The sequence below is a fragment of the Castor canadensis genome, chromosome 1, assembly GCF_047511655.1.
Source record: "Castor canadensis chromosome 1, mCasCan1.hap1v2, whole genome shotgun sequence".
NCBI lineage: Eukaryota > Metazoa > Chordata > Mammalia > Rodentia > Castoridae > Castor > Castor canadensis.
Window position 1 is genome coordinate 51,499,609 of NC_133386.1, and position 15,844 is coordinate 51,515,452.

Consider the following 15,844-nt stretch of genomic DNA (forward strand, 5'->3'; position numbering starts at 1 on the left):
CAACTTCACAGTGGCCAAATCACCTCTATTGCCTAGGGCTCAAAGCTTGTGGGAAAGCAGTAAACAGAGCAGAGCTAGTTTCTAATCTCTAACTAAGGGAATAACACAGAATAAAGAGAGCAATAGGCTTTAATGTCAGTTTGTCCACCAGCTCTCCTCAAAGTCATTAGGCTTTTCACATGAACCAATGTGTGCTGGGCACAAAAGGCAAATGAGCAGTCAAGAAAAGTGCTGTTTCACTTAAGACAAACCAAAGCATTTTTTTTCAAAAGCAATTTTATGGAATTATATAGGAGAAAGCAAACATATTGCAACCAAGTAGAAATTGCATGTCATTCAGCATAAAACTTGGGAAGAAGTAAACAAAATCACTTACCAATTCTAGTCATTTATCAAAAGATGGCCACACCATTTTTGCCTTAATCATATGAAGTCACTTTCTCATCCCTGACTTCTACACTAACAAAGCACTTTCTAATCTTTACTTTGTTTTCCCAAGCATTCCAAACTCAAGGAGAACCCCTTGCAGGGGTATTCCAATCCCTGAAAAAGATTGCAAATATATTCATCACTTACTTTACAGTCTGTAGGATGTTATTACTTTTGAAAAACAGTGAAGGTCTGATATTGAAACAGGAGAGCCCAGACCAAATCTCTGAAGTAGCCCAGGGGCCTCAAAAAACCTGTCAAGAGCTACAACTGATAAATCAACTCTAACAGTTTCTAAAATCAGTATATACTAGATCCCATCTGAACAAATCCCATCTGAACATACTAGAAAGAAAACAGCATATAAAAATAAGTTTGAATCAAGTATCTACAGAAAGGTACATACAATTGATTCAATGCATTATGGTGTTTTGCCGAATCTAATGGACTGATTGTGAAATTCAATATATTCATCATTATTGTATATATGTATATGGAAAAAAACTGTCAATTTTGTCACAGTGTGGCAAAAAAAAAAAAGGAAACAACCCACTGAGCTACATCTCCAGACCAATACAACATGCACACATTCATTATAAGACATATCATGATTTCAAAGTAGTTTAAAAATGTGGCCAAACTGATGAAATACAGCATTAACAAAAGCATTATTCAGAAAAATACAAATAAAACACTAAGTACATTAATTAGCACATATTAATAATCAGTAGCATCGTCCTAAAGCTATTTGTTCACTTCTCAGTTGAAATAAAGAAAGGGTTGGCAATTACATTAATTTCTAGGAGACAGCTTCAAGGAACTGTAAAACTTAAGGATTTTCAAGCTGGAAGTCATCTCATTTTTACTTCTAGAATCACACATGAGATGACATAAACCAGGCCTCTATTAAGTGCCTCAATGTACAGCCAGAAGGCTGACTCTCATCCTGAAGCCAGGTCTCTTTATCAAATGAGACAAAAGCATTCTTGGATGAAACCTACAGAAAAGGTAAAGCAATTAATAAAAACACGTGTCCATTCCATGGATGCTCTTTTGTGAAAATATTCTTCCCACCTTCCCAGGCACAGTTTAAATGTGTGATGATTTGTTCAGTAAATCTATTCCACACCTCTGTGATTTTTCTCATTTAGGCAATACCCAATTCCTCAAAAGCAAATGCCTCAGCATACAGGAGACTAAGGCAGAGTTGCAAATTTAAGGCCAGCCTAGAATACATAGTAACTTTCAGACCAACCTGGGCTCATAACAAAACACAGTATCTCAAAAAACCAAAACAAAGAAAACAAAGACAAAACAAAAAACCCAAAAGCCCAATGCCTTCTTACTATGCTTTGAAAGGAAGAGACCATAAAATATTACCTAATCAGCCTCTTACCTAAACTGATAGCTTCTAGAGGACTCTGGGAATCACAGAGCACTTCAAACACTTTAACATTGCTGTACATAGACCTTAAAATTTTGATCCCCAAAGCATGCTGAAAAACCTGCTAATGGTCTTCTCTGTCTGCTTCCTTAGCAGACAGAGAACATTGTTCAAGAATGTTGGAAGCAATCCATCTGCTCTAAGTGTTAGTTCCTTTTGTCCTGGTACTTCACAGCAGAATCACCAGCATTAATTGGAAAGGACTCAAACGTAGACATGTTTCAGAGGAATTGATTGAAGACATCAGCTGTGAGGTTCCATCAAAATATTTCTAGATGCCCCTATTACAGAATGCCTCATGGTATCATTCATTTCAACCACCACAAAATCTATTTCAGGGCTGGGGCATAGTTTAAGTGGTAAAGTATCCTGGGTTCAATTCTCAGTACTAGAAGGAAGAAAGGAAGGAAGAAAAGAAGGAAGGAAGGAAGGAAGGAAGGAAGGAAGGAAGGAAGGAAGGAGTCCTATTTCACTCTATTTTTCTGAATCCTCTCCTCCATTCTTTTTCTTATAACTCAAATTAGGAGGCAAGCTTACTGGCCCTTATTTTTAATGTTTTCTTTTTTGCTGGCGACCTAGAGGCAAGGTGGCTAATTTATACATCATAAGAAATAAAATAGTAGTGAGTACTACTGACCCCAAACAGATGTACAGAACTGCTGGTAAATCTGGGTATTGTCCCTGAAGAACTCCAGCTATTGCAGGAGTAGCCATTACTCCAAAAGCAGCACCAATCATAAGAAATGCTGCAGATTTCCCATTTATGGTTGTGTACTGTTCAATCCAAGAAATACCGCTGGGAAACATGGTGGCCAAAGAGGCCCCATACACTGAAGATGCTATCCAGAGACAAAGTGGGCTCTTGTCAAACAGCACCAGAAATAAAGATGAGGTCAGACTGCCAACATTGCTCACCACAATCATGGTTCCAGGTTGCAAACATGCAGCAAAGAAGATTGCCAGGCCCCTGCAGGCTGCAAAGGTTCCCCAGAAGATGGAGTTCAAGCCAGCTGCTTCCTTTTCATTCATGCCAACATGAGTGGTTGCAAATGAGAAAATGTAAGAGCCATAGGTTACCTCACCTCCAACATAAAAAAGAAAGTACAGGAAAAGGAGACAGAGAAGGGCCTTGTGGTATTTAGCTCTTCGATATTCCTGAGCAGATGCTGTTGATTTTTTCTGCCTTGAGCTTTTCTTAAAAAACAGAGCAAACAGAAAGACAGAAACTACTAGAATGTAAGCACCAACGGAAGCATAAGCCCACAGTAAATTCATGTCATCAGGTACTCCAAATAGAGAGCCTGAGTCAGCTTCAGACGATCGGTTCAGGGCTGAAGGGAGAAAGCCAATCTCTGTGTGGTTCTCAGCAGACACGGTGGTTGTACCCAAGGCCAATTTAGCCAGAAGGGGAGCCAGAAAGGCACCCAAGGCAAAACTGAAGTGTAATGCCTGCATATATGGGGCTCCTTTATCTCCCCAGATCACCAAGATGAGGACATTCCCGCCTGCCAATGGAAGATATGGAAAATGGTGTAAGTTATGCACAATAACTTTGTAATAAAACACCTCATTACTATCAGAAAGATGATGAATCAACATTACATGACAGTAGCTTTGTGATGTTCTAAGTTATCAAACACTGGCACTGAGTCAATTCTTTTATTAAGGAAGTTTAACCCACTACCATCAGAGAATTATGTGTTATAATATGTCCTGGTCATACAGGGAATTCTACAAGCTGGAAAACTGCTACCTTCTAGAGTCAGGCACACTACTAAAGACTTTTTTTTAAATATAAAACAGCACTAACACTACACCAGGGAGCAATAGGGACATGTCTATTTATTTATAAGCATTAAGTATATTTACTAGGCAAAATTTCCATCATCACACAGTGGCTAAATGATCAAGGAGTCCTGTATTTGCAGTTGGTAGTCAATTTCAGTAGAAGAATATTTATTTATTTACTTATGTACAAAACAGACCCAAAACACCCATTCAGGACCCAAACACTCTGGGCTCCTGGTGTGCCTGTTACAGGAAACAAGAACGCCTTTCAGAACCTGCACTTCCACCTGCACCTATTAGATGAAAGGCCAGAGCATCAAGTCTTTGTCTCTTTTGTAATCAGATATTTCAGAGAAGCACATGATTCCACTCTGTGACTGTACAACCAACTAACCCAGAAATATACATTTCAGGAATCTGTCAGATAATATTAGAGCTTGGAAGGGCGGGATAGAAACTGAATTTTGCAGTAAACCAATAATCATATGTTAATCAGAACGTTTTCAAAGATGTGGTGACACATGGAGAATATCTACCTTGGGAGAAGATGAACTTTTGAGAGAGAAAAGAACAGAAAATAATCACAAGGAAAGTAGCACACAGCAAGGTCTCTCTAAGCTCAAAAAACTGGGTGCATTTAAGATTGAACAGCTGTTTGTTTCTATGCTTTCACAGTCAAATACTGTTTCCACACTTATTTTATCCTCTTATACTAAGTGATAAAATTCTATCCTCAAATGAAACCCTGCTCACTTACTCATAGAAAGGGACTCAGGATAGTGTAAATCAATTATATTTTATAGAAAAAAAAATCTCAAAGTTCACTTCACAGTCAGATACTCAAAACTCAGTTCCCTAACTGGAAAGAAGAGTAGCTGCCAGAGGGTGACTCTGACTGTATGCCCATGATCAACTTAGTATCTTGTGTCATTTCAACAGCATCACAAGGGACCTTTCATTCCCCTACTCTGCTTTTCCTAGCAGAATGTCCTATTCCCAGAGATGTCACAAAGAATTCACTAACCTGTGTCCAGAATGCCAAATGAAACACCAATGACAGACATCATGACAGCCAGTAACACTGCGGTCTTGCAGAGAGGAATAAGATAAAGACCAGCTATGAGGACCAGCATTGACACCCCTGAGAAGAAAAGTTAGAAAGTCGGCTATAAAAAAGTGTCCATGCAGGGTCATGGTTCCAATCAATATCATTAAAACATCCAAAAATGCAAAATAGGTCAAATTAAAAGTCTATGATATTGACATGAGAGTTCATCTTCTACAAGTGGTAATATTCTTTATAACATTTATGTATTACAAAATATAAAACACTATGACATGAATATGATTTTAGAATTTCTATAATCAAACTAAATTATACCACTAAGCAAGTTTTATAGCAAAATAGATTGCCAAAAGTTATTTACTTAAGTGTTTTATATTTAAGAACTAAAAGACTTTTAAATATGAGGCAACAAAAAAGCAAAAAGAAAAATGCAATTTGGGCTGGAAGGGTGGTGAAGTGGCAGAGCACCTGCCTACCAACTGTGAGGCCCTGAGTTCAAACCCCAGTACCACCATCAAAAAATTTAATTAGGATAGTAGTTCTTAGTAAAACTTTAGATGAATTAGTTTGGCAACTAGTGAAGAAATTTCAAGAAATGTATTGTTGGGCTGGAGATGTGCTCAGTGCTAGAGAATCTGGGTAACATTGTAAGGCCTTGGGTTTGATCCCCAAGACTACTGTCTATTTTATATAATATGTGTGTGTGTGTGTACTATATATTATATAGATAAAGAATTATATATATTCTTGCAACTCACTTAGGAAATAAGGATTATGTACTTATTCATCAGCAATGAGTTATCCTCCTTGTTTCTATAGGAGTTTTATCACATTAATCTAACTTTTCTTTAAGTATGTCAATTTATTCAACACACAGCATGTTAAGAGTTTTGCCATCTATTTCCAGGCTTAGCTAGAGAAGTCTGGGGTTGTCGCTGACATGGGGCAGCAAGGACAAAAATGTAGCCTATATCAGTTCCTCACCATCCCCTGCCCCCTTCATTTTCAATCCAGAGTCTAGCGAGCCTGGCCAGGGTCCAGGTGCCCCTTCTGACCTCTGGTGGCCCTAGAGGACTTGCCCTATACACTGAAAAGCAGAGCTTTTTGGACAACCAGTGAGTGACCCTTAGGACAGGGTGGTACCTAAGTTACAGTGAAGGTGGGGAAGGCTCAGGACAGCTCACACACACACACACACACACACACACACACACACACACACACGCCCCCGAGGGTAACCAAGTTTCCACATGGCCCAGCTCAGACTCCCCATAGCTGCTAAGCTGAGAGCAGGCAAACCCAGCCTTGGTGGGGGACACCAAAACACTGCCATTTCAGTTGTCCACCATTGTGCAGGCTACTGTTTTCATATTAAGATACTCATTGACTGTCATGAAAGGTGAAAATCATTGTTTACTTACCTAAAAGTAGAGAATGATTCATGCAGTCCAAAAGAACTCCACCAATTGCAGAGCCACTCAAATACCCCACAGCACGACCAATGAATATTTCAGAAAGACTGCTGATATTACGGTTCACATTTCTTGCCAAATCTTGAAGCGTGGGGCCCAGTATGGCAGCAGCCATTCCCTGAATTTAAAAAGACAAAAAGCTTTTACTTACGAACAAAATAATATATGTATTATCTGTACCCACAACAGAAAAGTGGGGAGTTGGTTATAATGTAAAAAATGGTAATGTAAAGAATTATCTTAAGGCCCACAGTAAGGAAAAAATACACAACAACAATTCTGGTATTAACAGACCCTTAGGATCCAGCATCATTTCTGTTAGAAATTTCATTTAGCCAGGCACAGTGGTACATACCTGTAATCTTAACACTTGGGAGGCAGGAGGATCATGAGTTCAAAGCCTGCCTGAGCTACATAGCAAGACACTGTCTCCAAAAAGAAAAAAGAAAGAAAAAAAAACCTCTTAATTTTTCAAAAATGTTTTAATTCTTGTGGTTTTTTGCTGTATTTTGTTTCCTATTTGAATAATAACTTAAAAGATTGTATTAAAAGCTAAAACTGGAATGTAACTCATTGATAAAGTGCTTGTCTAGCTTGTATGAGTTCCTGAGTTCAATCTCCAGCATGACCAAAAATAAATAAGTAAATAAATAAATTTAAATACACATAATACAACATTAAATCTATCATTTAGGTAGTTTTTCACATTTTAAATATACCACATGCATTAAGGAAAATTTAGATGTTAAAAATTTTAATTAACAAATGTTCTTATTTTTTATTTGGTTACAATAGCAACATTTCTGGTGCATCCTTCCCACACACACAATATGCAAGAGATACAAATTTTAGACATTTTTACTTCTTCAAAGCAATCCCAGTTACCCAGAGTATAGTTTGTAAGACTTCCTTAGAAAATTTACATACGCTTGTGCAGAATGAACAAAATTTACTGAAATACAATATATTGTGATACAGTAAGAGGAATTGAATTTGTCCTAAAACTGGAGGTGTGGCTCAAGTGGTAGAGTGCCTGCTTTGCAAGTAGGAAGCCCTGAGTTCAAACCCCAGTCCCACCAAAAAAACAAGCAAACAAAAAACCAACAACAAAAACAACAAAAAAACAAAATTGGACAAAAGCTGCCTCGTTATGTATCAAACAGTAACTAATATGTGAAGAAACTGTAATTTAAGGAGAGTGTATTCTTATAACAATGACCAGCCATAGGCTGCACAATGTTCAGGTACATCCAAATAAGGCAAAGTCTCAGCTGAAACTAATCATGCCTCTTCTGTGTGTAACTTGCTCTCTTCCTTCCACATTGCTGGGTGGAGTTTCCTCCACCATTATTGGTTCCACGTACTGCCCATTTATATTTTGTATCTTTGCTCACATAAACTGTGCTCAATTTAATTTGTCTGAAGTCTTTCTGTTCAGACATGGGACATGAAATAGCTCTCAGTAACTGCCAGGAGCACCAAGTGAGCCAATATTCAGAAAGTCCCAGCCAGGCCTGTTGTGCCCCTTGGTGTCTCCAGAAAACCAGGGTCAGGTGTGACTGTTCTGTTTGGTTTGAGCTCCACAATGTGTATTTTGAACTTTCTGCCTTTCTTTAAGCATTTTTTTTTCTACTGGACCAAGTCTAGGATGACATTGGGTCTGATAAATAACTGGATGGAATCCAGTGAGAGGTCACAGTAGGTACTTTTGAAATGGGTTAACCTTACTAAGGTCACCATAGAATATTATAGTGGTCAGAGTGGGGACGATTTCCCCTAAATGAAACTGTTCACTTCATAGGGGCAGTAGAAAAGCAAGGACCCGAACACCACAAAATCAATGGATGCATTCTTTAATGGGTACACAAAGGTGTGGAAAAGACCCAGCTCCCAGGCAGCGGAGTCCCCACTCCTGGAAGCCCCCGAGGGTGATGGGAAGAGTTTGGGGTCCCCACTCTTTGGCTGCCTGGGGCATAGGGGAGTCCAGGGATTGCTGGAGAGTGAGACACCCATTGCAGCTACAGGGTCTGAAGTGTCCCAGAGGCCCCCCTTGCCCTTGTGAGGTTGTCACATTGGTTAGATGCAAATGACATGACGCCTAGTATCAGCCAGCTGGGCCAATGTGGCCCCTAGGAAACCAGAGCGCCCAGGGGCAGCCAGGTTGGCTTTCAGGTGTAGCTGCTTGGCTTTGAAGGACCTGCGAAGTCCTGAGCCTGTTATCATTGTGGCTTCTTATTTCTCTAAAAAAGGCCATGATTTTTTTTTCTTCTTTAGTAAAATGAATCAATGACACCTCTTGATCAGATTCCTTGCAGATAGCAAAAGCAGCTCTCAAATGTTCCTTTTCACAAATATGAGTCAAAGACTTTACTCCTCTGGGCTAAAAATTTTGTTCCATTGGCCAGAAAAATAATTTGAATCCAGAGACTCTTTAATAAATTAATGGGTTTTGTATTATTTTACCTGGTGCATGGCCAAAATTTTTACCTGAAAACTGTGACATCTGTTTCTGTATCTCTGTGTGTATGATATTTATGTGTGATGTTTTTCTTGTTGCTTGTGATATTGCTCAATGCTAAGAAATGCTTAAACTGTTCTTCCTGAAAAGCACTGACTCCTTACTTGGCCCATGAATTAACTAAAAACGGAGAAAGATTTCATATCTCTGTCTCCACTTTGTACCTTTGCCAGGAGCCATTCTCTCCTGCAGCTATCTTGGAATCAAGAAAGGACGGGAATGATGACAACATCTTTTATGTCAAGGGACTGAAACTACCCCTAAGGAAAAGCAGAGGCTTGCAGGACAGACCACCCCTCCAAATGGGACAATTACCTATAGTGATGAGGTGCACCCTGGAGCAGGAGTAATCATGTCTTGGGAACCAGATTGCTCCCCTCAGGTGATTACAGGGATAACAACTTCTCTGGAACCCTTGCAGAACAAAGACTGAGATAAAGGTCAAGCAGGTCACACGTGTTACTGGGACTGTTCAACTATGCATACCTTTGCCCCTGCCCTAATTCTTTGTCTAGTTAAAGCTTGCATTTGTACCCAAAGAAGGATGAAGATGGCTGAGTGCTTAATTTGCCTCTTCTTACATCATGCCCCTTTCTCTGCCCCTCACCATGTGTCAGAAAGATAGCTCTCATTATAAAAATGGTATTAAACTAATCAAGTCTATTTGATATATTAAACCACATGGAGTTCATGGCAAAATAACAAGTAATGCTAAGATCTTTGAGTTATATTTGTACTGATGTTGTTATGTTTCAGAGATTGTATGAAATTCATAAAATCTAACAGTCGTAATTTTATACATCATCAGTCACAATTCTAATTAGCATTTTTCTGTGTTATATACAAGAGCCAGGCACAGTAAGTACCCCTTGGCTGTAGTCCCAGCTAATCAAGAGGCTGAAGAAGGAGGATCATTTGAACCCAGGACTTTGGGCCATCTCATTAAAAAAAATGTATGTGACGGAAATAACCAAATTTTCTAGTCAATTGGATCAATATTGTAATAAATTCTCATCAGACCTTTAACCGTGGCCATTTTAAGTCTTGTCATTTATGGAGTTTATTGGCCAATCTGGGAATCTCCTGACCCACTCTCAGATGTGTGTTCAGGACATTTATTGAAAGGACTGACATGTACAGACAGGGTCCTGGTAACTTTAAGATTGCTCCACTGGACTGGGAAAGAATTCTTAGGCCTCTAATGAAGAAACTAAATGCCTCATAAACACCAGGCTTATGTTTAACCCAACATCAAGCAAAGCAAGAATTAATTAAATACTAAGGAAATGACCTAGCAGATTTTCATGCTAAGTCAGCTAGTACTGAAATTAGATAATGCAGCTTAAATGAATTCATAAGATTGAGCCAAATCTAATTACCTATCACAATCCATTTAATAAACAGTGCTAAGAACCTCAACCGAAGAATCAGAATTGGTATTTAAGTGCGTGTAAATCCACTGCTAAGCATGGACTCAGGGAGAGCTTGGATGGCTGTCTGGTCTTTGCTGAGTCTTTAAAGCTTCTGTTATTAAAAGCTCTGCACTCAAAAACTCCTTATGTAGGAGATTAAATGATCTTTTGTGATAAAATGTCTATAGAATAACTATTTTTAATTGCAAAAAAAGGCTTGTAATTGACAGGTGACAAATAGACATAAGTGGTGACCACAAGAGGAAGAAAATCATTGTAATTACATTTCCCAACTCCACAGGTGACCAGTCTCTGTTAAGATCAAAGTAGCCATCAAGTCCAGGGGCTATCAGAGAATGCTTTGAAGTCTGTCACTCACCTAAAGCTTAATCCTTTGCTCAAGAATAATAAGAATAATAAGAATAAGGGTTTGGCAGAATGGCTCAAGTGGTAGAGCTCCTGCCTAGCAAGAGTAAGGCTCTGACTTCAAACCCTTGTAACACACACACACACACACACACACACACACAGAGAGATAGAGAGAGAGAGAGAGAGAGAGAGAGAGAGAGAGAGAAAGAGAGAGCAAGCCACACCCTAAACATCAGCTAGATCTCGGGCTAGGAGCTTAATTTAAGATAAAAACTATGACCCAACAGCTGCATCCTAGCCATCAGATAGACCAAGGGCTGAGAATCTCACACAAATAATTTAATAAGATAAAGACCCAGGCCTAGGAGTCTATTTGAGGAATCAGATGGACCTGGGGCTGAAAATTCCTCAATAAATATTCCAACTCCAAATACTGATACTATCCTCAGGCTATTGAAAGTACACTCTTTTCCTAAAATATTTTACTATCATTTTCCATATATTTTCACATCTTGCCTGAAATCTTCTCTTGCTGGACACAAGAATCGAGGTATACACCAGCAGCAAACTTTCCAGTAACATAACCAATGTTTGGTTAGTCAAACATATAATTCTGGTTAAGGCAAGAAAAACTTCAAATAATATACTCCACACCTGCTAGATCACTTATAGATGAATTTTGATCATTTGCCAGCTTCTGTGCAGAACTTCTGGTTCTACAGAGGCTTCGCCATGCAGAAAGGCTGATTCTATAATAGTAGCTACAGTTAGTAGAAACATGTATTTCCTTATGGGAAATTCCAGGTGAAAGCTCCAGTGCAAGAGGTACTCATCTCACTGCTCAAGTTGTGAAACAGTTAAATAAGTATTACAAACACAATGGTATCAGGCACAGATCCCAGGATGACTGGATTGCCTTAGTCAAAGCTATTACCAGTTGGTGGCAACTGGATCCATTCCCACCGGAGAGCAGAGATTGACCTCTTGTAAAAGAGCCTCATATATCGCCCACTGTCATAAACTCTGACATAACTCAATACTGCTAGACTCCAGTGCATTATAGAAAAGCCCAGTTTCACTGGGTGAGAGAAGCCCTTCGTGACCCACCAACTGATGACAATCAGGAATTTCATGATTCAGAACTTGAACAGTGGATCCTCTGGAAACAACAAAACTAAATGACTGCCCTTGACTCTGTTGGAAGGGACCATGCCATGCATTGCATGTGCAAAATTCCAGTCTTTGAGTCTTACACTTACTCCTCTCTACTGAAAGGGTCCCCTCCAGACTCCTGAAACTCTACACCTGTTGGGAACCTTATGGTAAATCTGCTTCTTCCCAGAAGCAGACAACATCTTACATGTGGCAATATTCCCAAGATTACAGATCAAGACATCTCTGGTATCTCGAAAGCCTGTTTCCAGCCTCCTCCCCCATTATTTGTTGTCTTGATATATTCCCTTTCCTTATAGGAAAACACATGAGACCATAATGTGTGGATGGCTTTAGCAAAGTCTAATGCTATAGAAAGAAACAGAGCAACTGTTGGGCTTGTGAGCAAATGCTCCAAAGTTAGGAAACAATTCCACTACTGCCGATGTTGCTCCGTGTTCCCATGAAACCCTGAAGGAAGAGGGGAAATCTCTTCTCACGTTCTAGACATCACTGCTCCTACTTTCCTGAACTTTCTGTAAAAACTGCCTTGGCCTTTCTAGTTAATAATCTAATCAGGACAAAATATAGAACACCTAATGTGTGATGTTTGCAAAAGGTGAACTGTGCTTCTAGGCATTGCATACCCGGGGATTACCTATGTAGGTACACAAAACTTGTATCATAACACATTAAACACAATAATGTCTCTTACCACTAAATGAGGTTATGAAGTTACAGCATGCTATAAAGGCATCATTTAAAAAGTCAATTTCCCACTGAATCTTGTTTGGGAGCTACACAGACTTAAGGGCGAACAAATTTAATTAACCTCTGCTTAATCACCACTAGGTGGCGCTCTTTTTCAGTGCCAAGGGCCGATATTGGCTCTGAGGAGAATTTGTCCATCTGGTTCTGCCTCCTGGGGGTTTGAATCTTACTCTTTGATGGCTCACTCTTGCCTTCTGGATAGTTGCCCTGAAAATTCTCATACTTTCCATAATCAGAGTTCAAAACAGTCAATATCAAAAAATATTACCCTCCTTGAAGTGGATAAGTTAGTTTCCACCCAGGAAGCTTTCTAACAGGATACTTGGTCATCCATTCTTGACAGTAGTGGGGTGCCACTTGTATGAAATTTGGAGCTAACCTATAAGTTGGGGGAAATTTTGAATCTTGTAGCTAATCATACGTTCTAGGGATTCAGAGGGTGGAAGCACCATCTGAAAGCCAAGTGAAAACATTCACGTTCCCCAGTGATTTTAATGGAGCAAAATTTAGCTTTAGGCCTCCTTGTTGCTTTGCCCTTGTCCTTGCCCCCGTTGGGGGTTTGTGTGTGATGCTGAAAACCACTGAATGCTCTGCTTAACTTTCCCCTTGTTTGCATTACTTCACAAAGAGTAATATAACAGGTGGTTGAGGTTCAGTTGGTAGAACATGCGCTTTTAACATGCACTAGGCCTTGGGTTCAACCACCAGTACACACACTTTAAAAAAAGGAAAAGATGGCTTATGGTTCTGTTATTTCTCACAACTCTACCATTGAACACATGAAGCAAACTTGATGCATCCATGAGAGCAGCTAACACAGGTTTGTGGGCTTTCTGAGTGGTGGATCCCAAGCCTGGCTATTCCAAGGTTTTCTAATCTTCATGTTTAGTGGGTCTCCAGGTTCCTATGCCTGTGTTATCAGACTAACTACAAAAATAGATACCTTTTTTAATTAAGTATAGCTAACTGTGGGCCTTAAATTGCCATCACACCTTGAGCAAAGATGATGACCAATTGCACTCAAGTACTGTTGCACTCTCTTTATTGTTGAACTTCAGGTTGTTTGATTTTGATCCATTTGGTTCATGGAGACACCAGAGTGTAATTTAGTTTCTGCTTCCTAGAAACTCCTGTGTTGTAGTTCCTCAAGAGTCATGAATTTGCCTATGAAACCCTCTTTTGTACTTCAAATGGTCAACAGAAATGTGAAGAAAGCATAAGGAACCATCCATCTACTTTATCATTGTAAATAATTAGACAGTTATGTTTCATCATTAAAACAAACTGGCCATGGTGACAGAAAGTACTGTCAGTGCTCAAAATTGAGAGCTGACCTAAAGAGGGAGAACTGTTAAATTAAATTTGTCCTAAAAATGCCTGTGTATGCAGGAATCTGTAGCCACCTTAATATGTCAACAACAGGAGCCTGAGAGAATATTCTTGGAACACATAGCTGAGCATTCAAGCGTTTGGTCCATCACAGACTTCAAACTGCCCAGAAATGTGCAAAGGTGGCAAATCTGTAACCAGTCAAGCTATACCTGTATAGCACTCTCTTCTCTCTATAGACATTGCCTGAAATCTTGCTCATTCTGGCGCTATCCAGTTCCTGGATCGTTTCTTTATGCAAAGAAATGGACAAAAATAAGTCTAATTTTATTTTAGACAAAAAATTGTCTATTTTTTTCTTTTCAATAGGTTTTAACAAAAACTAAGGGTTACTATTGCCTTTTAGGAGAAATTCCTTGAAACTTTTAAGAAAATCTTTTTATGGTTTCTCTATCTTTCAGGAATAATTGGTTCTAATCTCACATCTCTGCTCCAAAGGCAAGGTGTGACCCTTGCCCAAGCATGAGCAGTACAGACCTCCTAAGGACTAGACTGAGCACAGTTGTACAGCAAGCACCTAGTACAAGCAGAAAAGCCAGAGCACTGGCTCTACTCAAATTACTTGAAGCCTTCTAAGGACTTACAAGTCCTGGTACACAGTGAGGGTCACCAAGCATCTGAAATGATTTTTTCTGAGTTCCCCCTCCCTGTAATCTAAAACAATTTGGCCGAAACTCTCTGAGATGCTAAGTGATTAGCAGTGATTTCTTCCAGAGATTCATTTCTCAACCTCCTAGGATCACAACAGTAAGTGATAAGGGGGAGAGTCCCACAAATACTGATTTGAGAGGTAGCCAAAGGATTGGCAAAATCCTTTTAGAGCCTTGAACTTTGCTTAAAATTTTTCTTAAGGATCTGAAGGTTTGATTTAAATAGGATTAGAGCAGGGTAAGTAAGAGACATGTCCCGGCTTTACCACTTAAAAAGCTGTGTGAGCTGGAGAAGTCACTCCTTTTGGGTCCAACCCTACCTGCAAAGTAAAGCGGTTGGCTTAATTTGGTCAAGCCAACAGGAAGAGGAAACCCAGGAAAGCACTTTTCTTTGTAACAATTTGGGATGCCAGGCAGTAGCTGAAGATGCCCACCCAACAGAGGAGTTGAGAAACACATTAGGACCATCAATTTCGCACTTGACAGCAACCCTCCATGATTAGAATTGTGCTCATGCATTAGATGACAAAGCTGGGGCCCAGCAGATTAGCTAAAGCGCCTAGCACGCAAGTGGCGAAGGGGTTTCAACTTGGAAGGCCAGGTTCTGCCTGTGCCGCCCCGGCTCTCACCATCCCCAGGAAGCCCGCATACAGGACGGCGGTGGTGAACCAGCGCAGCGCGCTCTCCGCCCGGCCACTCGGCCCCCGGGACCCCGCCACCGCCTCGGGCTCGGCCTGGAGGAGCCGCTGCCCAGCAGCCGGGGCCGCAGCCCCGCGGACGTCCGCTTGCAGCTCCAGCTTGGCGACTGCGAAGTGACTGTGCTGCCCGCAGAGACTGTGGCGCTCCGAGTTCTTGTCCCTCCAGGCAATGCCACCTCCCCCCAAGGACCATTCTGAGTCAGGGCCTGGGGAAAGTGGACTTTGGGCTGCGCACGTGTTGCGGGCTGCAGACTCTTGCTGCCCCAACTAGCACAGCTCCTGCGGAAGGTCACTTGGCAGAAACCCGCGCCGCCAATGGGAAGCACGCGTGGTTGCCTGGGAGACCGGACGTCGCTCCGGTCTTTAGCATCCCCACTCAGCGGAGCCCGCGGAGACCCGCGGACGAGCGCCCCTGGCGGAGCGCGCTGGAAGTGCAGCCTCTGCCCTGCGGAATTGGAGGTGAAGGGCGAGTCCCCGCGAACTTGGCGTCCCCCCTGATGCTTTGCCTGCAACGGACACCCGACTCCCTTCAACAACCCTCCCCCTGAGCCTTCTAGCCGCGACCCTCTCTAGGGGCTCTCCAGCGGGCCCAGGGGACAAGATGACTCTAATCAGCATGTGCAATCTCAAGCAAATGAAAAGAAATATTATGCAGCATAAAAACATTGCCGAGTAGCAAGCAGTGA

At 40.8% G+C, this 15,844-nt stretch overlaps 1 protein-coding gene across 1 annotated transcript; it reads right to left on the reverse strand.

Moving 5' to 3' along the window:
• Positions 1-886: 886 nt before the first annotated feature.
• On the reverse strand, positions 887-15,370 carry LOC109689727 (sodium-dependent glucose transporter 1-like). The gene is made up of 4 exons (XM_074076695.1): positions 15,090-15,370; positions 6,149-6,317; positions 4,686-4,802; positions 887-3,378 (listed from the first exon to the last, which is right to left on the reverse strand). The coding sequence occupies exons 1-4, from the start codon at positions 15,090-15,092 to the stop codon at positions 2,423-2,425; spliced, it is 1,245 nt and encodes a 414-aa protein (XP_073932796.1). The 5' UTR covers positions 15,093-15,370; the 3' UTR covers positions 887-2,422.
• Between the last annotated feature and the right edge of the window lie 474 nt (positions 15,371-15,844).

Bases quoted from the DNA above. Each gene is read 5' to 3' on its own strand.
- LOC109689727 (XM_074076695.1), bottom strand. The intron at 4,803-6,148 runs GTAAGTAAACAA...TTTTCTTCTCAG, and splicing joins GAATCATTCTCTACTTTTAG to GGGTGTCAATGCTGGTCCTC. The intron at 3,379-4,685 runs GTTAGTGAATTC...TTCCATTGGCAG, and splicing joins ATTTGGCATTCTGGACACAG to GCGGGAATGTCCTCATCTTG.